This window comes from Asterias rubens, chromosome 7, assembly GCF_902459465.1.
Source record: "Asterias rubens chromosome 7, eAstRub1.3, whole genome shotgun sequence".
NCBI classification, from domain to species: Eukaryota; Metazoa; Echinodermata; class Asteroidea; order Forcipulatida; family Asteriidae; genus Asterias; species Asterias rubens.
In genome coordinates this window covers 6,731,567-6,753,962 of record NC_047068.1, presented here as the reverse complement: position 1 = coordinate 6,753,962, position 22,396 = coordinate 6,731,567, and the positions used below count along the sequence as shown (strand labels likewise).

The 22,396-nt window shown below is 38.5% G+C and overlaps 1 protein-coding gene across 1 annotated transcript; it reads right to left on the bottom strand.

The window, feature by feature from the left end:
* Window positions 1-8,192: 8,192 nt before the first annotated feature.
* LOC117292378 lies at window positions 8,193-22,182 on the bottom strand. The gene is made up of 3 exons (XM_033774406.1): window positions 22,110-22,182; window positions 16,353-17,636; window positions 8,193-8,286 (listed from the first exon to the last, which is right to left on the bottom strand). The coding sequence occupies exons 2-3, from the start codon at window positions 17,633-17,635 to the stop codon at window positions 8,193-8,195; spliced, it is 1,377 nt and encodes a 458-aa protein (XP_033630297.1). The 5' UTR covers window position 17,636; window positions 22,110-22,182.
* Between the last annotated feature and the right edge of the window lie 214 nt (window positions 22,183-22,396).

Here is a 22,396-nt window from a genome sequence, read left to right as displayed (position 1 = left end):
ATTTTACGACCGAGGACTTCCAGGCTCTACGCGGTGCGCTAATCCACAGCATATGTTGATGACCCCTGAATCTGCCAAATTGATGGCCGACATGACAACCAACATCTGCGTTTCCCATCACACGGATGAAGTTGCGCTGATCCCCAAACGAACCAAGCTGATCATCATCAATGCTTTCATCCCAAGGACAATATCATCCTCCCCATCCATCAACAAACCTAAGAAATCCCTAATCCGACCCTCTCTGAATAAAGTGTAGCATCTTATAGTCGGCTTAACCAAAACCCGCCCGCTTAAATCATCATGCGTAATGAGTCAGGCGTCACAAAGCTCAAAAATTAGAACCGGATCGCCGCCGAATAAAAAAAAAGAAGAAAAAAAAGGGTCAACCATTTTACACCGTTGAGACTCAGATTTGAATAGACCAATTAGTTATCATGCTATAGATCAGCCTTCACTTATTCTTGTTTCCGATCGACTTGATAAACCTTGAGTTGATCCTTCCATGCGAGCGCCATGCGTACATGTACTTCTAGGGCTGCATACAAGTGCTCCACAGTGGGATGCATGAGCAGCCATCATTGGATGATTTGGAGGAGCGTTTTTTTCCCGCTTCGAAAACAAAAAAATGCCAGCTATGATGGGGAGTTATTGACGTCCTAATTCAATCATTTAGTCATTGGTTCGCGAAATCATCTGAGTTATTCGATTGGGGAAAAAAAACATCCTAAATCAATAAACATCAATTCGCTGATACGCAATGAAAAAATGTATGGGTTGTAACCATTTTTTCTTACATTGTTTTCTACACCATACGAAGCTTCAAACACCACTTTAAAAAAAATTGTTTAGACTTTTTAAGAGTCCCTGCTTGTAAGAATGTACCAAATTAGGGGGGGGGGGGGTGTGATTCATGGGTTCGCAGATCTTCTTCCAAAAAATTAGAGTGATACACCATCATACCAAACGAATAAATCCAAAATTTTAGGTTGCTGACGCTTTCGGTTTTGGAGTTACCAGTTATCAAAGTTTGGGCCAAAAAGCCCTCAAGAAACGAATAGTACATTCCCTGTAAACACAAAAACGTGCGCCAAGGTCATCCCAGAAAAAGTAAAACATTTTTTGAAACCTCCAGTTGGGCTTATAACAAAAGTAAAAAAAAAAAATTGGGATCTCGTTGGCGCGTCATGTTACGCGCACCTGAACCTTTGACGAACAGTGCCCTCGTGCCATTTTCAACGCCTCATAACTCAACGCGCCTATAGGATCCCATGAATTGAACAAGTTCAAATGAAAGAGCTTGCATCCCTAAAACAAATTTAAGTGCAAAGTGCGTGGGATCTCGTTGGCGCAGAGAGATAATAGAGGTCAAAGTTCAAATTTTACCAATATATTGCGTTTTCGCACCTCCGTAACTTCGCGCGCCAACAACAAAAAATGTTTTTATGGCAACTGGGTATTGGAACAGTTTTCATCTAATGACAAATGAAAAAAGAATCTTGGGATCTCTGCAACTTGCATGTCAAAAGATTTTTTGAAAATTTTCTAAAGTATTGTCATTCCACACATTTTGGCCTAAATTGGCACAACATTCACTTTTTTCATCACTGTAAGTATCTGTGCCAACAAGATCCCATCAATGTTTTCTTGTATTTGGTTAAGTTGAGTGTTCCTAAACAGATTTCAATTGAAAAATAATTGGGATCATGTTGGCCCACCAATATAGCAAAGGTCAAAGGTCATATGAAACTACACTACTGCCTATTTCGGGCGATTTTGCGTCGTCTAGAAATCCACGCGCCAATATGATCCCATTAAGTTGTCTGCGTTTTATGATTATATAGATTCTCAGCAACACATAATATTTGAGTGGCGCTAACAAATATTACAGATCAAAAGTTCACAATACATGCCTATACTTATGCATTGCTGTGGCAACCGAAAGTGAGAAATATCCCCCAATTTCAAAATGTTGGCAAACCATGAAGGGGATAGGTCTCCAAAACGAATTTTGGTCAAGAGATAGACTGGACTTGTTTTTACAAATGGTGTTAGTTTAATGTTGGTTGGTAACTGTTGCCAAGGTCAAAGGTTACAAAGAATATGGGTGTTTTTTATATTTTCTGTCAAGAGCCAACTTCAGAGCCTTTTCAAGATTTTATTTAATGAACAAGGGCTCTATCCTTTATGTTGGGGAAAACCACTTATAATATCTAGGCACATGTGATTGTCCCAAATTAATTATAGAGCCCTTGTTCATTTGATAAAATGATGACATGGCTTTGAAGTTGGCTCTCCACAGAAAATATTGGTGTTTTCTGTCATGGAAATCTTGACATATGTAGATTTTTATAATTTGTTTACTTAGGAAAACAGCATAGAAAATACCTTTTGGTTTTAAGATTTGTAGTATTTGTGTTCTCAAAAACGAAACACTAGTATCTTTTTATCCCTACTACAGCCTGTATGTATTTTACAATTCATGAAGATGAACAACCTTACAAGCTTTTCATATCCTACATTTAAAGGGGGTGGGGGATCAATCATCCTTACACCCCCCACCCACCCCCCCCCCCCACTGAAATGTCAACCTTTGTCACAAAACCGCATAAAGTCAATCTAATCATGCCACGGTACACATCCAAAGCATTGCCTGCAAACGTCATTCACATTTCTCTAATAGCTCCGCAAAGAGAAAAGACAATAATTCACCACGTCCCATTTTCATTTCGTTAGGGAGAGAGGGAGTTTTAAGTAGCATGAAACAAAATCAATCGTAGTGTTATACTGACACCAAAATATTAGGATAAAGCAAATTCCGTCTTGCAGAGCCACGTGCATTGCCCATTTGGGTCCTGTTGGCGACAGCGCTCTTGAACTATTCAAGCCCAGAATGTTATTTGTGGGGCAACTGAAGTCCGATAAGCTGTTAATTATTAAGCGTCAGCCTCGCTATTGTGTATAAAATAAACTCTTGAACTCCTTCTGAGCTGGCAAATGCTGAGAGAGAATCTTTGTGAAGACCAAGGAGAAAAAAGATTTGAGATTTTGAGGTGTACGGATGTTCTTTGTTGCTTCTGTTACAATTACAAGCGATGTCAGCCATTTTGAATTTTTCAGGGAAAAAAAAAATCAAAAAAACAGCTAATGCCTCTAATCAAACCCTCTGCTATTTTGAAACTAACAATCTATTTTATTTAAAATCTTTGTTATTTATTTATAATTTGTTTTTTAAATATTTCAATTTGTTTTTTGTTTTGTTTTCGGGGGGGGTAGTTTGAGATTTTTTTTTCCAGTTCATGCCCTACTCAAGAGAAAATAAAGCTTGTAAAAAACTCACCTATAATAGTTCATTAATTGCAGCAGCTGGCCCTGATCAATAAAAATTTACTCATCAAATTACCAATTAATTTGCTCACGTAATGCCACCAGCTCTTTAGCCTTTGTAATTACTATTACTATTACTGAATAAAGCTAAGGGTAAAGTTGATGGCTGGATTAACTGAAATCTACTCTCTAAATGAAATGAACTTTGAACTGCATCATTATCAGACCTGATACTTCCTTCTTGTAAGGGCAAGGGGGTTTTCCCAAAGTAAAGGGTGCCCCTGTAGGGGAAAAGCATATTTCCACTGACACACACTATACATGGGCCCAAATTTTCGCGCTTAGTGTAGCAGAACAATTTGCTAATGTGCAAGCGTAATTCACAGGTTAGCAGAAAATTGGGCGACCATAATGCGGGTTTACCATGGATTTGCATTGTAACATCATATAATTCCTACGGTAAGCCCGGCAGGTTAGCATGCCTTTCACGAGTGCTTATGTTTAGCAGCGATATGAAATGGGAATCGCACAGTAAGCACAAGTCGGCCGCTAAGCAACGCTATGAAATTGGGCACTGGAGTTAAATGATTCAACAGAGGCCATTGCCTGGATCCTTTACCCTTGTCTTCGCCTGGGTGTCCCTTACAAAATTGCCCTGGACTTAAAGATTTTCTAATTTGGAAAGCTCTTTACAAAATGAAAATGGCCTTGTCCTCTCAAAGATGAAGTTCCAGGCACCGAGGCGATGACGGCCAAGGCAACTTGCCTCTGTTGCCTCCATGATTTATAGGATAGTCTAAAAAGTCACAAATCTAACACAGAAATCTTTGCTAGCAGATTTAAATACAAACAAAATACTGTTATTATTCCATTCAACCGTTTATATCTATTATAAAACGATCTGTTTTAATTACAAAAATGTCTTGCTTCACTGACACCATCTAAAACTAAAGATCACCAGAACGTGCTTTTTACATGAGTAGGAGTTTACACATATTTTAATTTTAGTTTTACCCTTACATAAATTTGTGTAAGAACTTTATACTCAGCCGAGTTCTATGAAAGAAATCACAGGCATATAATATTGCTCGGGTGGGATTCAAACCCTGGACATTTGTCATTCTAGAGCAGTGAGATTTCCGGTTAGCTACAAGCAGTTTGAATCCTATAGTTAAGCAGCGAGTCCACCCGGTGCAAATTTACCTTTTGAAAGACAACATCTGTACAAGCAATGATGTTTGTCGAATTAGAGTGTGTGTGAGTAAATGTCTATGGGTACATCATGTACATAGTGAAGTACATCATGCTGAATTGGTTTGAACAGTTGGAGATAAGTTGATGGGTCGGACAAATCCTGACTCCAAACCTTCTATCAATAACAATGCTGTAGACAGGCTTACAGAACAGCAGCCGATTTCACAAACCTTTACGCAACTGCGGAAGTCCACTTGCGCATCGTTTTTGGAGCAACTTGCGTCATAAACATTGCGTAAAGTTTTGTGAAATCGGCTGCAGGAGCCTTATTTCAAACATCCCATTAGCCTCATGGTAACAAAATAGGAGAACCACGAGAACCACCGGCGCCAACACAAGGACCAAATAGCTCAGTTGGTGAGGCTGGGCCATGTTCAACCCAAAATATTTAGGCCGCAGCCCAAGCCAGAGCCGAAGTCAGAGCCCAAGTGGCAGCCAGAGCCGTAGCTTATGTCGCGGCCCAAGCCGCGTATACATTTGTTGACTCATTGGTCATCAAAGTAAATAAAAAAAGTGTTTTTAGGGCTGAAAATTACGTTTTTCTCTAAAACTTCACTATTTGATATACATACTTCAAAGTTGTTTTTAAAAATATCTCTAAAACTACACTATACATACTTCAAAGTTGTTTTTAAAAATATCTCTAAATCTACACTATTTGATATACATACTTCAAAGTTGTTTTTAAAAATATCTCTAAAACTACACTATTTGATATACATACTTCAAAGTTGTTTTTAAAAATATCTCTAAAACTACACTATACATACTTAAAAGTTGTTTTTAAAAATATCTCTAAAACTACACTATTTGATATACATACTTCAAAGTTGTTTTTCACAATACACCTTTAACACCATGTAAGCATAATTACCAAAAGTGTACCCTGCCTTTAAAAAAAGGGGGAAAAACAGCCTCATTTTCTGCTGCACGCACCAACATTTTTTCGTTTTTTTTGCGGTTAGTAAATAATTTGTATGAGTTGCAGCTTCATCAGAATGTCCCAAGGCCAAGAAGATACTTGTAAAATATCCCTGCACTGCTCTAGAACTGTGTTTGGGAAACTCTTATTAGATTGGTGGATAACGGAGTCGGTATCTTACCTATGAAATGAGATTTCATTGCCATACGATACACATGTTGATCGTATCAAACATGGGATTGCGGCAGGATTTAAACGGAAAAACAAAAAAGAGTTGTTAATAAGAAAATGACTGGTTAGGTGAATAATCAAACGACACATTTAATTTACATCGAAAATAAAAGGGTTGTCATATACATGTACTGTGGCAATTGCATGCAGTTGTACATGTTTTGTAAGCTTACTTATAATGTATCTTTCACTCATTGTATACTTCATTATTCTTTGTATGCGCTATAGAGGCTTTTTTACTAGGCGCTTTACAAATGTCTTCATTAATATTATTACTATATAAATCTACAACTATATAGGATTTGACGCCATTGGAAACTTTCGGAACAGGAAAAAAACAAATTTACAGATTTACAAATAACTTACAGGGTTTACAGAAGGTAACTTGGTGAAAGACTTCCCTTGAAATAATATTCCATGAAATGCTTTACTTTTTGAGAAAACATTATAACAATTATCAATTCTCAATTTCGAGAATTACGGAATTATTTTAAACACATGTCATGACACAGCGAAACGTGCGGCAACAAGGGTGGGTTTTCCCGTTAATTTCTCCCGACTCCGATGACCGATTGAGCCTAAATTGTCACAGGTTTGTTATTTTATAAGTTGTGATACACGAAGTGTGGGCCTTTGGACAACACTGCTTACCGAAGTGTCCAATGGCTTTACACAAACAAGGGTTCCAACAACCAAACGTGTATAACCCCTTTAAATCCCACCGTGAATAGCCTGTGGATTTTTTCCCCTGTAAGTCTCAGAAAAGTATGTACAACGCAATATCACACCTCTGTGTAACAATTTGCTCTCCTTGTCGACTCAACTTCCGTCATAATTGACAAGTAATACAGCACCAACCAAAGCAACATTGACAACCGTTTTTTGTTTTCTGGTGCAGGCAGACAATATTGACACCTTCGAGTAAAATGGAATGTTCCTTGATTGATCACTGCGATTCCACATGTCTCTCCTTGCTGTGACATTTTACGAGAAGATCTTGTGTATCTTCAAGATTTGCTACGGCCTTAAACACACATATCCGATTTACACTTTAAAACTGACGCTAGATCATTTCCTTACTCCAACAAATGTTTTACTTGATGTTCTGTCAAAAGTACAACATTTTAAAAAGCAAACAAAGATCTAGATAGTATACACATAATGAATGTTTATGAGTGCAATGGTGCAAATATGTTCATGAGTTGAAAGATGGAATGATCTATTCAACGAGGCGGAGCCGAGTTGAATGGAACATATTCGCACCATTGCACGAATGAAAAACATTCATTATTTGTTTTATATAACATCCAAGTAGATCTTTGTCATTTTGATTGAAAGATACAACTTTCAAAACAAACAAAGCGTAGGCCTCCAATTTTTAATTGTAGAAGACGAATGCTAGTAATTTTACTAATATGCCTTGCTGCGTTACCGAAGACAACGCGCACGCAGTGATGTTTTTACTCAGCTTTTTCGTTCCATCCGAAAAGTACCATTGCACGCTGAGCACGGTGAGTGACTCAGCGTGAAATGGTACTTTTATTTGCTATCACGTGACGGACAATCCTCCAATCAAATGGCAAGGATCTGCTTGGGTGTTATATAATAACTGTTATTATTCTTTTATGAGAGTAAGTAAAAAAATGTATTCTTGAATTGAAATTGAACAGGGAAAGGGCCTTAATCAACATAGGACCAAGACTTTAATATTCACCTCTAAGACCTCAGACAAATGCACAACATCACTCTCTTCCAGCAGAAACTTAAAACACATTTGTTCACGCTTGCTTTCCAACAATTTGATAATACCTAACTTTAAATTCTACTGGAAAGGCGCCTCTAAATCAGGATAGTGCGTTTTACAAATGCTGTATTAGGCATATTGCTATTATTATTGTTGTACCGTGTGTCTACAAAAAAAAAAAAACTTTTGAAATGGCTGTCGAATAAAAGTATATGATTCTGGGGGAAAATGTTTATATGTATAGATAGGGTATGGATTCAACTTTCATATGACACCAAAAAGTCAGAAAATATTTCATGCTTGGGTGTGAGCACTGCTCACTGAAGTATAAGTAGCTGACATCTTGCAGTAAATTTGGTAAGCTCCAAAGGACTTACTGCGCAACCTAATTTTCGTACCCTTTACAAAAGGGAGCAGCTAGTGCTCACCCAATAGGGAATTGTTTTCGGACTTTATGGTGTCATATGAAAGTTGAGTCCATAAGCTATCCATACATATATAAACTTTTTTCCCCATAATCTTATATTTTTTATTCGCCAGCCATTTCATAAGTGTATAGTTTTTTTTGAGACACCCTGTATTGTTGTTATTACTTAAAATATGCAGAGTGTAATTTTGCAGACCCTACAACTCTATAGTTTCCACGATTCAATCACATATTTGCAGCAGCAGCAGACAGGCCTAGCATCCTGCAGCAATATGTTCATCTGAGAACTAGACGGCTAGTTCACCCCATAGCACGTGTTCTGAGCAAATGAACGCTGCCACGGCAACCGGTTGGATCGCATTCCTCATATCGGGGACTTCTCTAGGAATTAATCAATTGAAGGAGTCTGTTACACACTAATACCCTTGCCCAGAACCCACTTCAAGTCCACTGCACTTTTATAAAGACCCAGTCTTTATGTTGATGATGTCTCGGCACATATTATGTCGCCAGAGAGTTGGGGTCGCCCCCCTCCCCTTCTCATTGACGTCATGGATAATGTTATAAATATTTCATTAGGTTTTCGTGACATTATACCCACTTGTTATACACAGCCATGGCCTAAAGGAGTGCGCTGGTCACTTTGTAGGAGCTCTTGGTTGCATTAGTTATAATAGTAGAAGGAATAACAATAATAACAGTGGTAATAATGAAGTTGAAATGTTCCAAACAATAATAATAATACTTTATATTTATACCGCGCTTAATCCTATCTTTCAAAGCGCTACCAGACTACTTATCCTGCAAGGTATTCAAACTACGCTTTGAGACATATATAGACACTTAAGCACCATAGAACTTTTCGCAAATACCCATTGCACAAGCGCTAACTGTTGAATGAGGCGCATGCTGGTCTAGCTAGAGATCAAAGTTGATCGCGAGCTAGACCAGCATGCACCTCATTCCAAGCCTAACACAAGCATACTGAGTATTTGCGATAACGTCTATGATTACAATCTAAAACCTAAGAAGTACTAAAGAGTAAACTTACAGGCACAACCAAACCATGTGTTAGTATCTCTTTTTAGAGAGTGTCCGCTCTGAAAAGAGCCGGTGTGAATGCGAGCAGAGTATACATATACTGCTCGAAACGTCAAGACCAGACCGGCTCTTTTCAGAGCCAACACTCCCTCAAAATATACATGGCTGTACCCGAAAGTTTACTATAGTAGTTCTTATTCTTCATACCATGCAAAGCTTCAAACACCATTTTCAACCTATACATTAATATTTTAACCTGGTCCAGTCCTCAAAAAACATAACGGTCATTTTCAGTAGAACCAATCGCCGTGGCACACACTACACACAAGCCAGCCATTTCTCCGACTGCACTTAAACCTTGAATCTGTACACACCATGTACTTAAGACTGGCATGTGATCTAGGAAGATGTGATTATGAGGAAATGCCACACCAGGGAGTGCAGTCAGAGGAGTTCAACTCATAATGAGATTCAGTTATTGCTTGCCCTTTATTTTGCGAAAAACCCACACAGTATTCTTCAGTAGTCTGTCATCCAAATAGATTGTGTATTTAGCATATTTAGTGAGGAGTCAGGGTGCTTGTTCTGGATACAATTATTTTTTGAAAGATTATATTCATAAAATAGTTAATGGCCTAGTGGCCCATAATTTTGACCCTAGTGCAGTCTTACTTGATATCATTTGAGAGGCTCTGCTAGGGTCGAAATGCCAGACCATTAACTATTTGTTTGCATGTATACCATAGGTATCATAGGTCCTTCTGGTTGGTAAGCAGTTTGCAATCAGCTATGTATGTTCACAGGCTTCTATTTTCTCATCTAGATTATATTATAGGTTTAACACCCGATACATAAAGAGTCTACCCTTTGATTGGTTGAGCATGTCTCTCTTGATTAAGCTTGGGCGATATCATGATTTTATCGAATATCGCGATACTAATTTGGAAACGATTTGATATCGGATCAGTTTGGTTTTAATCGAAATATCGATATATCGCGATATATCGCGATATCTATTAAATATCGCAAAATCACGATGTATTTCCTAGCTGAGACATCTTGCACCCCATAGGTTTGGAGTAAAACCAGAAGAATAGGTCATAAGAACACCTCTCTTATGCTATGACTGTCTCTTTTACAACTTTCAATGGGAGTTAGAAGACTGACTATGTCAAATTTAATTAATCGCGATTATATCGAATATCGCGATATATTGTCAAAGGTACATGATCAATTACTCCTGCAGTAATTGCCACTTTCATTGATTTTTTTAAGGGCAATATTATTGGAAATCATCAGTTTTGTACTTTGAAGTATCAGTACTTTGAATCATCAGTTTTGTACTTTGAATTAGCTAACCTAGAATTAAAAAATCAATTTTTGCTGCAAAATTAAACAAAAATGCTAAGATTATTTATACAACAATTGATTTGGTCTTCAAAACTGAGGACCAATATACAGTTAAAAATACCTCTGAAGAAAATCAACCGATTTTGTTACTTTATGTAACACATCATTCTATGGCAACAGTCATTTTTGTACTTTAATTTTAAGCCTGTGGCAATGTAAACCTGGTGCTTTTATGAAGTCCTGCTAAAAAAAATCCACAGGTGTTCTTTGTTGGGTGGAATTCAAACACCGTTGAAAGGGTACTGTAGCCTCAAACCTTTTAATTTGTTTTAGAAGTGGGCAAAAAAAAACTTCAGGAGGGGAAACCCACACCATTGGGTAGCGACAGAAAATCCTATCCACATAGAAGACTCTGGTCCAAGGTGGGATTCCAACCAGGTTCCACAGAGTTGGAAAGACAGACAAAGAGACTCCTGAACCTTGCTAAATGGACCGTGGACAGTACCAGCACTAAATCGATCGAAACAGATGCTTTGACAAATCTACCTTACTACACAACATTTTACTGTAAAACTATAAGAAAGCCTTGAATCTGTAGTCTGTACTCATAAATACCTCAGACAGTTTCGCTATTTTCCTATTGGTGGAGAGCGCGTCACATGTGGGTGTTTAAACAGTTGATAGTGACCAGCTGGAGCTGTTTATAATTGGTTGTTTTCAGATACGTTTAGATGCATACTACTGTCTTAGTCATAAAGATGCAACACACATAGAGCTCAAGGACGTCGGAAAACGGATAAGTTTTACAGAGTTTTATACTTCATTACGCCTTTTAACCAAAAAGGCATTTAAGAATGGGAATAAAGAAGAAGTGACTCGTTCTTCAAATGCCGTTTAAAACTTTGCAGGGTCGTGGCCATGCGATAAAGGCCCCTCGACTTCGGCTCTGGCCTTTATTGCACGGCCATGACCCTGCCGGTTTTAAACGACAGTTAAGAACTCGTCGCTACCCTTTTATTCCCTTATTAATGCAACCTTCACTAAGAATGCCACAGCGCACTAGTGCTACGTGTAAAACAAAACTGAAAATAGCCCACATGTTGTGTACGACACCAGACAAACAAACAAACAAATGTTGAAGCAAAAGTTAGACCTACCTGAGCCTTACTTCGCGACGAGTCCAGTTTCCACAGAAATCTGCATGACTCTTGGATCTCAGAATAAATTTTACGAAATGACGAGCGAACCTCTCCCCCTTCAAGGGCCATTAAGGTTTTTAGCCCACACAGTCACTTAATACCCTTAAAAAAACCTCTCTCTCAGGACAACTAATTGCTGAGATAACATCCTTTTACAGCATTTTTTGTTTGTTTTTTAAAAGCAAATACTTGAAATTGGAATTAATTGCTCCACAAGGTCATCCTGTGTGGAAGTAATCTTAATGTCCAAAGCGCAACGGAAGTGTGCGCATAATAAAAAAAAAGACATAAGTGATTTCGAGATAAAATGTTTGTACAAAAATATCTATAAATATATTGCACTGGTAATAATTATTACTGACTAGAACATTACATGTTCTGACTAAATCTTGTTCTAAAATAATAACAATTGTGTGACTTTCCATGTTCCCTAAAAATATAATGTTTTTGGGTAGCGCGCTACATAATGGGGTTGTGGTTAAGCTTGGGCGATACCACGATATTATCGAATATCGCGATACTAATTTGGAAACGATTTCGATATCGGATCGATTTGGTTTTAATCGAAGAATCGATATATCGCAATATATCACGATATATCGCGATATATTGCGATATCGATTAAGTATCACAATATCGCGATGTATTTCCTAGCTGAGACATCTTGCACCCCATAGGTTTGGAGTAAAACCAGAAGAATAGGTCATTAGAACACCTCTCTTATGCTAGGACTGTCTCTTCTACAACTTTCACTGGGAGTTTGAAGACTGATGATGTCAAGTTTAATTAATCGCGATTATATCGAATATCGCGATATATTGTCGGCGATATATCGTGATTAAAATAAATCGATATCGCCCAAGCTTAGTTGTGGTAGCGCGCTACATAACGGGGATAAATTGGGCACTACTTTTAAGCCAAAAAGTCCTTCAGTCTAGTGCTTTTTCTAAAATGCAAAGTTTTGAATAATTACCACTATATGTTTTGATTCCAGCACTGTTTCCAACATGTACAAAATAAATTACTCTTGTAATTTTGTTTTATATATATATATATTATATAAAAAAGTGTGGGTTTTTTTCAAGAAAATTGGGAAAGTACAGAGTATACAGTGCTTTATACACATGAATACATGTAGGTGTTAGAGTAAAAACAGAATTAGGGAAAGAACAAAAAATTGTTGTTCAATTTAAATTTCTGAGCCACAAAACGTTTGGTCTCGCAGAGACTTTCTTGAAATTACAGCCCAGATGTCACGTATACTTTTACCCGTAGACGATTTCTTTTCATGAATGTTGTTGTTATATCTGCAGACTACTTGATTAGTGTTTATCTTGTCCAGTAGGAGCAAATGAAAGAATCACAAACACAAGTGGAGAATGCAGAATCCGTAGCATAACCTAACATGTCTGGTGCACCTGGACATGTCCAATGTCAAAGGCAAAGCACACCTTTGGTTTTTGGAACCTTTTGGGTTTTTTCTTTTCAATTCTAAATGTAGGTGTATACAATAAAACTAACCAGTGAAAATTTCATACCAAAATTGAAAGGGTGGTGGCGTTTTTTAAAAACATTGCTGAAAATCCAGCAAAGCAAATCATGCATGTCCATGCAGGAAAATTTATCCCAAGGAATACACAATCTTCGGGGCATAAAAACGATGATGTCCAGCGAATGATTTCCCTTGTATTTAAGCAGAGCCAAACGCTACACAACATGTCCTAGTTGCTACTCAACAATTACCTATTGCCCTACTCAATATCAGCATTCAGTGAGCACAACACAAAAGGTCTAAATATTTTGCTATACAAAATTGCTGGATGAAAACGTTCCCTGATGTCACGTTTCAAATTTTGCACAGGAACATGTGGAACAGCATACAATAAAATGATATTTTACACAACTTTAACATGAGATTTCGGATTTGCAATTTCCCCACTTTTAGGAGGACTATCTATTTATTAGAAAATGTGTGTTTCATGGTGGACCTTTGAGTCCCTCTTTAATGTCAATCACACTGATTTTCTAAGGGCAAAAAACCCTTGCAGAAATCCAAAATAGGAAAAATATCAGAACTGACTCCGAACTGATCCTATTTTAAGCTAAAGTAGTAGTCCCAGCCTATTTCTTTACCATCCGCCCAGGTAATAGTTAATAAGCAGGACAGTTCTTCAGAACTGAGAAGTCTCCCCAACACCCGAACAATCTACTCCGCGGTAGTAGAATTAAGCAAGACAGTTTTCTCAGAACAAACTCTATCTGGCAAGTAGATACACACATGGTGTTACTGCAAACCAAATATATATTAATACCTCACCATGCAATGCCTCAAATCCTATATGCTAAATACTTGTTAGTAAAAATGCTAAAAACACAAAGAGGCAAACGTTACACTATAACTTTTGAAGCTCAAAGAGTTTATGAAACTGTCTAAAGTATGCGTTTGTTTTAGAAAGTACACTGTCCATTAACACAGGAGCAGTTTGATCAATGCCAATGGTAAGAGATAACGATTTCAGAGGGTTGAAGGTTTTTTATTTGGACAAGTCATTGATTTGGTTTTCGCACAGGAAATGGTCCTGCTGCTAATCTGTTTTGGGGTGTCTTGAACTACTTGATGATTTGTAAGAACAAGGTTTTGCATTTTACCAAAACACTAGAATCATTGGCCCAATATTATCAGTATTAGGCAACAAGGTCAAATCATGGAAGTGGAGGGCAATGGCCTTAAGCAGCCTTCACCGTCATTCATTACTATATTTCAATCTGTGAATACTTTTTTGAACCATTCACTTTTTTATTTTTTTATTTTTTTAATTACATTTTTTTCAGGAGGGGCACGTCAATTAGTCAAAGTTGGTTTAAGTTTGGTTCATTGAACAATATATTATCAGAAAAATAGACAAGCAGAAAATTTGATTGTTTTTTTGTTTAAATCATAGGCGGCAGTTCAGAAATTTTATTAACAAATTCACATTCAGGATTATTTTTTTTAAACAAGCATACGCCCCAATGTTTTGAAAACTAACAAGCAGCACATGTCAAAGCTAAGGTTGTCACTCACCGATTAACTACATTGTAAAATAAGTGAAGACATGAAGATAATTTACAAAAATAACTAAATGAACATGGATTGAGAAATATATTCACAGTTTAATCACAAGAGGGCGCTATCACACTTTCCCTGCATGTGAAAATAGTAAACTGTATTTTTTTTATCAAGAATCTGATTTAGTGCAGTGCTTGACCACTGCCCTCAATTGGTTGAGTAAGGTACAAACGATTTCAGCTCACGGTACAAGAATACTAGATTTGGAAATAAAACAAGAGTAAGTAGTAAAACTAAGGTGCCAAAGAAAGGTAGTTGTACAATAAATTGGGGGAAAAGGTGGTCTAGTGTTGATCCTTATTTGCTCGTCTTGGTTTAGTCTCATTTGCTTGTCTTGTAAGATGATTTCTCGTCCAATACTATTTTGAGCAACAAGCCATGTGGCCTTGTGGATTTCACACCCTCAAACTTAAGCCCTATACTCTCAAATCTTCCATGCAGTTATGCTCACATGATGTAACATTAAAAACAACTAAAGATGACAGTCATCCATTATTCAACTTGCATCCAAAACCATCAATACTGTCACACAACCAACACCACCGACATCCATTGAATTTTTAATGATACGTCCCCACCTTTATGTATCAAATGTTAATGTGCGATGATGGCGCATGGTACATGCACTTGGTCACTGGTCTGTTTTTGACCAGTGACAGGATCTCCAGCCCCCTCCCAACTCCATGTCCAACGACTTGCAATCACATGGTTGTGGGTTCAAATCCAACTGAGCTAACTTTTACTAAAAGTGTTGTCTCGAAATAACTGAATCACAATTTATTGATTTCTGACAATCCTAATCATAGACGTGAAAAAGCATTGTTAATGTTTGCATGCGAGAGATTGGCTCTTGCCAGCTTGGCGTTTATACCCCCGTGTGGGAGCTTTGCCGAGTTCCCTTGTTGATGAGAAGATGAAGCAAACTGACAGTGCACCAAGCATGATACATCCCTCTAATGATGATTTCCCAGATGTCCGTTAGTCAAAACTTCCGTAAGCCGAATATTTTGTTGAAGGCACGGGCCTGCTTCAAAATTACTCAATGTTTGAGAAAATTTGCCGAGGAAGGTACATGTAGGACAGAAAAGATTATTTCACACAAAGCGCATTCTGTAATATTTCATCAACACAGAGAATATTTTGCCAGGAACTGTGTTCTTTCACTCTGCCTCGTGAGAAGGGCTATGGCAAAAGGGGCAGCTTTAAAATTTAGTCACAACTCTTTGAACAACTGAACAAATTTGAGATGACAGCGCAATGCAAGTTAAACCTACCCAATTGTATGGGTTGTTCTAAAACCCACTCGACCCCCTCGACCCCCTACCCACGACCCCTCGACGTCCGCCCCGTGTTCGAAGAATGTCCAAACTCCGAATTCATAAAATGTCGCTTTACGGCCTAGTAAGAATGATGTCCCCGATTTAGAATTCACAGTGTGTGTGATCCGCGACGCAACTTCGCTCAGCATTTACAGATTACCAGTCAACTGATCATGTTATGTAAACTGGGTGTGACTGGTCCACTGGAAATTTTTGCTTTTAAACAAAACAACATTTTCTGATCATAGGCTCAACAAAATTTGGTCAACTGTTTTTTATTTATTAATGCCCTGTCAGCAGATCTGAAGTCCCACGCTTAGAACAAACTTCTTTGAAATCACTGACAGAATCTTAGAAAAGCTGCCATCTAAGTCCTATCACTTGAAACATTCCCAAGAGGTACACATCAAACTTTCAAATTGTGCTTACCTTTTATCGGAACCTTCTCTGCAGTCACAAAGATCCTCTGTGGTTGCTGGTACATCCCTGACTCGGACCAGCTTGCCGTTCACTAGCTTCCTTCCCCTACCAGAGGGGGGCAAACCCGGGGCAACATTCCGACCGGAGAGGTACTTAAATCTCCCATCTTTCTCGTCCGTTCCTCCGGCAGACACAAACAGACCCGCTGGTAACTCGGCGCTGTTAGATCCCGTCTTAAAGATGACGTCCTTGATAAGATCTTCAGGTCCAAAGATATTGATGGTTTCTGATTGATCGTTCAACAAGCATTCCATACTGAAACCACGGCTGTTGGGGTCAACGGACGTGCTTTCCATGAACTGCTGATCGAGGGCGCTATCCACACTACAATTCGTCACCAGCGGTTTCCGTCTTTCATCTCCAGAGCTCTTGAAAGTCGGACTTCTCCGAATGGCTGCGAGGATCTCAGAATCGTCCCTGTTTGTGAATCTCGGAACAATGCTCTGGGTGGAGAAATTCCAACTTCTAGGGCTCCCCGAACGACCTGCTCGCATTCCTGCGACAGGAGGTCCATCCCGAATCTTTGCGTTCTTCTTGTTATGTAAATTCACGTCAGGTCTCGCACGCACACTTAACTTGTCAACATGATCCAAAACCGCATTATTTTCCGTCGTCTCCGCACCATTTGTCTGCACACTGCCTTTAATTAGGTTTTCCCTATCCATTTCAGTTGCATTACCAGGTATTATCCCTCGAGTTCTTTGATTCAATTGACTATTCCTCCTCTCCGAATAGTTCATCGACTCTCTGGGTCCCCTCTGAACGTCCTTCCCTTCGTCCGTCGACTGACTCCTCACCAGTAGGCCCTGACGGAATCGGCTGGTGGTTGTACTTTCAGGCCCAGCGGAGTCGGGAAAGTCAACAGTCTTTCCGCGATGTAGGAACCTCTTCATACTGGAGGCACCACCGCCGGCTGCTGCTGGGGCCGACCGAGCCATTACTCCACCCTGGGATTTCCCCAGGAAGGCAGGGTGATCTAACCGTCCATCCTGTTGTTGGTTTCCATGACCCAATTTGACAGTCAGCTGCTGGGTGGATGTCATTGCCTGACTGTTGACATCCTTCGGTTTCAACCGGGTCCCCCGATCATCCGATCCTGTCCTCACATCTCCGATGGTCCCGTTTGCGAGGGTCCCTGTGTTCTGGTTTTTACTCGTGGCTTCATCGAGGTCGTCTGCTGGGGAGAGCTGGCTCTCAAAGTCTTCAAAGCAGTACAGCTCTGCTCCATCCATTCTAGGAACAAAAATAAACAAAACAAATAACATTTTATGAATTTTATTCAAATACATTCCACAGAAAAACTGCAGTTGATGCAGTTCATCGTCTCAACATCTGATATCACAAGAACTTGTCTAAGAAATCCTGTTCCACCGCCCTCATTCTGAAACAACTACACTGGCTCCCTATCTCTCAACGAATCATCTTCAAGCTGATGCTCATTGTCCACAAAGCACTTAATGGCAAGGCTCCCCACTATATTTCTGAACTTCTTCAAGTTTTCACTCCATCAAGAAATCTTCGATCAAGTTCCATGCTTCTTCTCATTGAACCCAAGTCTCGACACTCATGGGGAGACAGGTCTTTTCTTCAGCTGCGCCACGCATCTGGAACTCTCTACCATTTAATCTTAGATCTTGTCTTTGTACCACAACATTCAAATCTCTTCTCAAAACTTATCTTATGTCACAGGTTTTCAAGGACTAATTTTGTTGTGTCTGTTTTTTCTTTTGTTTTGTTTTGTTTGTTTGTTTGTTGTTAGTTTTTACTGCGCCTTGAACACCCAGCAGGGTGGATACGTGCGCATTACAAGTCTTATTATTATTATTTATTAATTTATATATTGAACAAAAGTTTGTTTTACAAGTTATTAAAAACAACATGCTTTCATGTTGTTTTATCTTTCACCTTGTAAGTCTTCTGGTGAAATAAACCCTACTAGAAAACTTCATTTATACTTTGGTTTAATTAAACTATAAGCTCAGTTTACCCTAAATTTAAAATACTTCAAACAACATAACTGTTGGCATTCATTAAATTAAAACCTCTACACAGCATACGTCATAAACTGTGCGTTTTCGTCCCATTCTTCTTTTACTTTTTACCTTTTTTTAAACACATTGGCTTGAACTTGAAAGCATTTATAAGCGTAAATTAGGTAGCCAGCTCGTGCGATACCATGCATAATTAGCATTGTTATGTCATTAAACAATTCTTTTACTACTAAGCATGCTGACATTAAAATGTGAAAAATGTGAAAAATTTGTACTTTAATTCAATATTTTTTCCCCAAGTGAGATTTCTCCCCTCCCTCTTATTAGGCGTACCATCTACAGGTTTTCCATACTTAGTTGAAGTCTAGCCAGTTTGCTAAACTGTTTGTAATCTTCTCCATTTAGTAACTCAAAAATACTCACAGCCGATCTGTCCCAAATCCTGGATTAAATCACAGTGTAAGTAATGCATAATTAGGGGATCTACGATTCTAAAATCCCCCTCAAGGTTTCCAGACACACTCTAGTCATTCCTTCCTATTCTTGGTGACTTTTATGAGACTAATCTGGATTCTTAGGAATGCCTAATCACCCAGTCACTTTTATCCAATCCAACAGAGGACTTTGGTTAAATCCAGAGCCATTTTACAATAACTACATGTGTCTTATAGACGATGTGACCTGTGACATCACATGTTTACAAAAAAAAAACACCAAGCCTGGACTTCCCGCAGGCATGATTTGTACACAGCCTAGTGGAAGAAAACATAAAATCTTATATTTTATGGAGATTGCACTGTCCAATTCTTATCAACTTTTGATATGATTAAAGGGGCACATCTCAAAACTTGTCCAGCTTTTACATGTACTTTCATAACTCTTGGATTTATGTGGAAATTATGACACAAAATGTCAACTTTCCCATATAACCAGTGCAGTATCTTGCCTGCCAGACTAGCCATAGAATGTACAAGGTCACACTTATTATAAACAAAGGTCACATGGTCTATAGAATAATACACTGAGTGTTCACCCTTTGAATGATCTAATTGTAACAGGATCCTTCCTCACTCTGACAAAATCCAACATGGTGACTCCCAACAAAACCTGAAGTCTGATTATGGGGGGATGTACAATGTAACTCATCTCATAATTATTTTTCTAATGCAGTCCTCAGTCAAACACCATTAAGTAACTCAACACCAAAACTGTTAGACTCTGATTATGGTGGTATGCCTGATCCCATCAGTAATACAAGTGCATCCCATCAGTTCAACACCATTCAGCATAATACTGGTGCAGTCCTCAGGGATGTCGGACACTTCGTACCTTTGCCACTTCGTACCCTGGACACTTCGTACCTTCGGGACACTTCGTACCGTACCCAAATTGGTCACTTCGTACCGTGGGCGGGGTACGAAGTGACCATCAGATAAGTCACTTCGTACCGTCAGCCGAGTCACTTCGTACCTTCAGTAAAATTATAAAAGTATATAACTGAATACCTCATGAATTGTTATTAATGTCTAAAATGTGAAAGTCCTTGTCAGTGTGAAGTTTAAAATATCATAATTTAATATTGTAACATTCGTGCGGATCAGCCACTCGTTCCAGTCAGCCATAGAGGGCGCCGCTCCGCTGGAAGTTTTTGAGGCCCGGTGTACATTACGTCATACGATGTTTCCGGATATATAGGAAAAGATGGAATACCAGTTTTTAAGTGGTGGTAATGGGTCATTAGCTGTAATGGGTCATTAGCTGTTAATGTTTTGTTAACCACTGGTTTGCAAAAACCCCAACTCATCGATCACGAAGCGCATCATAATCAGTTGACAAGTAATTAAATAAAACACCATTTGGGTTTGATTCATTTTTATTTCATAGCCTACTCATCACTATCATTCAACATGTAAATAAATAAAACATTATTTGGATTCTTTTTTATTTCATACTCATCACGAAGCGCAACACAATCAGTGGATAAATAATGAAATAAAAAAACATTTGGGTTTGATTCATTTTTACTTCATAGCCTACTCATCACTATCGGTCAACATGTAAACAAATAAAACACCATTTGAGTTTAATTCTTTAATTCACAGCTACATGTGGAAACACGTAATATTATTATTAAGTAATCAATCGGTGCAATAAGTCTATTGGCAACACTAGCAATGTGACCCTTCAGGTTGATGCAAAAATTCAGAAACTATGCAGAAATCCTGATGGTACGAAGTGTTTCGTCTGAAGGTACGAAGTGTCTCGTGAGAAGGTACGAAGTGTCTCACGGGAAGGTACGAAGTGTCTCAAGGGAAGGTACGAAGTGTCCAAGGTACGAAGTGTCCAAAGACACTTCGTACCTTCAAAAGGTACGAAGTGTCCAGGGTACGAAGTGGCAAAGGTACGAAGTGTCCTGACACCGTCCTCAGTCCAACACTACTCAGTAGGCCTAACTCAACACCCAAACGGTTGGACTCTAAATTATGTTGGACTCTAAAAATGCCCATGCTGGCCGCAAATGGTCGGTCTGAGATTTGATTCTGCAGACACATAAGTTTCCCACAAAAAGTAAAAGTACCGGGAATAAATGTCCTTTAATTAAAAAATGTCCTATGTAAACATTTCCTACATGTACAATGTAATATAATCTTGCACCGTGTCCTAAAGGAAGTTTGCTCCACAACTGCACACTTCTAAATAAACAAGGTTCATGCTATTTACCCAGCATGTAATTTGTACCCCCAAAAAGTGAGCTTCCCCCTAAAAACAAAAACAAAAATAAATAAAAAAATCAGCAAAATCAGCAATGTCTGGTAAATTCCTTATCGCAATGAACCACGCATTCCCTCCCATGGTTTTGGGTAAATCACTCTGAAATTCACACTCCGTGACTTAATACCGTGGCAGCGTTTTGACGGTTGTGAATGTTGACTTTTGACCAGCTTCATTGCTCTCCTATCGAGACCTCAGTTCTTGTTCGGATGGTTTTGATTTCACGACGACTGTAATTTGAGTCAAATACACCTCTTGCATTTACATAATGAACAAATGGCTAGTTCATGTTGTGCATTTATTTAGGTTGAGGTTTTTGTGTAGATTTGAAAGACCGTATGGAGTTGCTGGTTTTAGATTTATGAATGATAAAAAAAGTTATAAATGAAAAGTCTAATATTGATAAAATGTCACCAATAAAAACATACTCTATTGATAAGCGTTGTTATTTTAGTCTGGGGAAATTCAAAATAGCTTTGATTCAAAAGGTACAGATAAAAATACCACAATAAAGAACGTAACAAAAACTGACTGCTATATGAACTACAACAAGATAAAATAGAAAAACAAATAAGATATTTAAAGGTAGATTTTTCGTTAGGTTTTCAGTTTTTCTCAAATATGATTTCATTTCAGGGAGAAGGCTCTAGTATGACCACATTCCATCTGACACCAATGAAAAATCTAACTGCATGCACAGTATGTGACCCTAAACTAAAATCCACTCTTCTTATTTGTATACTGTGCACCCTATCAGTATGCACTATACCTTAAATGTCACCTTACGTCTTTCATATTAAAGTATATCAATTACACCACTAACAAAATACACTTAATACAAGGACACACTGGTATCAACGCTACACTCAGTTAATTAACTAAACTCATTAGCGAAAACCAAAAGAAGAGAAGAAAAAACAGCATCAGCGCAAAAAACACTCACGTCACAATAATCGTCACAGCTCCGCTCAAAAACAACGACCCTCTCGACAAGACTCTCAGTTCACCCCCCTGAAGGGAAGTCGTCCAACACACACACGCACAAAAATACCGTCAGATGTCACTTTGAGTGCAGAAAGTCATCCAAAACTCCCCACCAAAAGCTACTCCCCAGAATCTATTGTTCCAAGGCCAGAGCAAACATTTCAGTTGACGTCAAACCCCGCTCTAAACCGTGATTAAATTAAACGCAATTACTCCCTAAGACAGTATCTGTATCATTTTACGGCA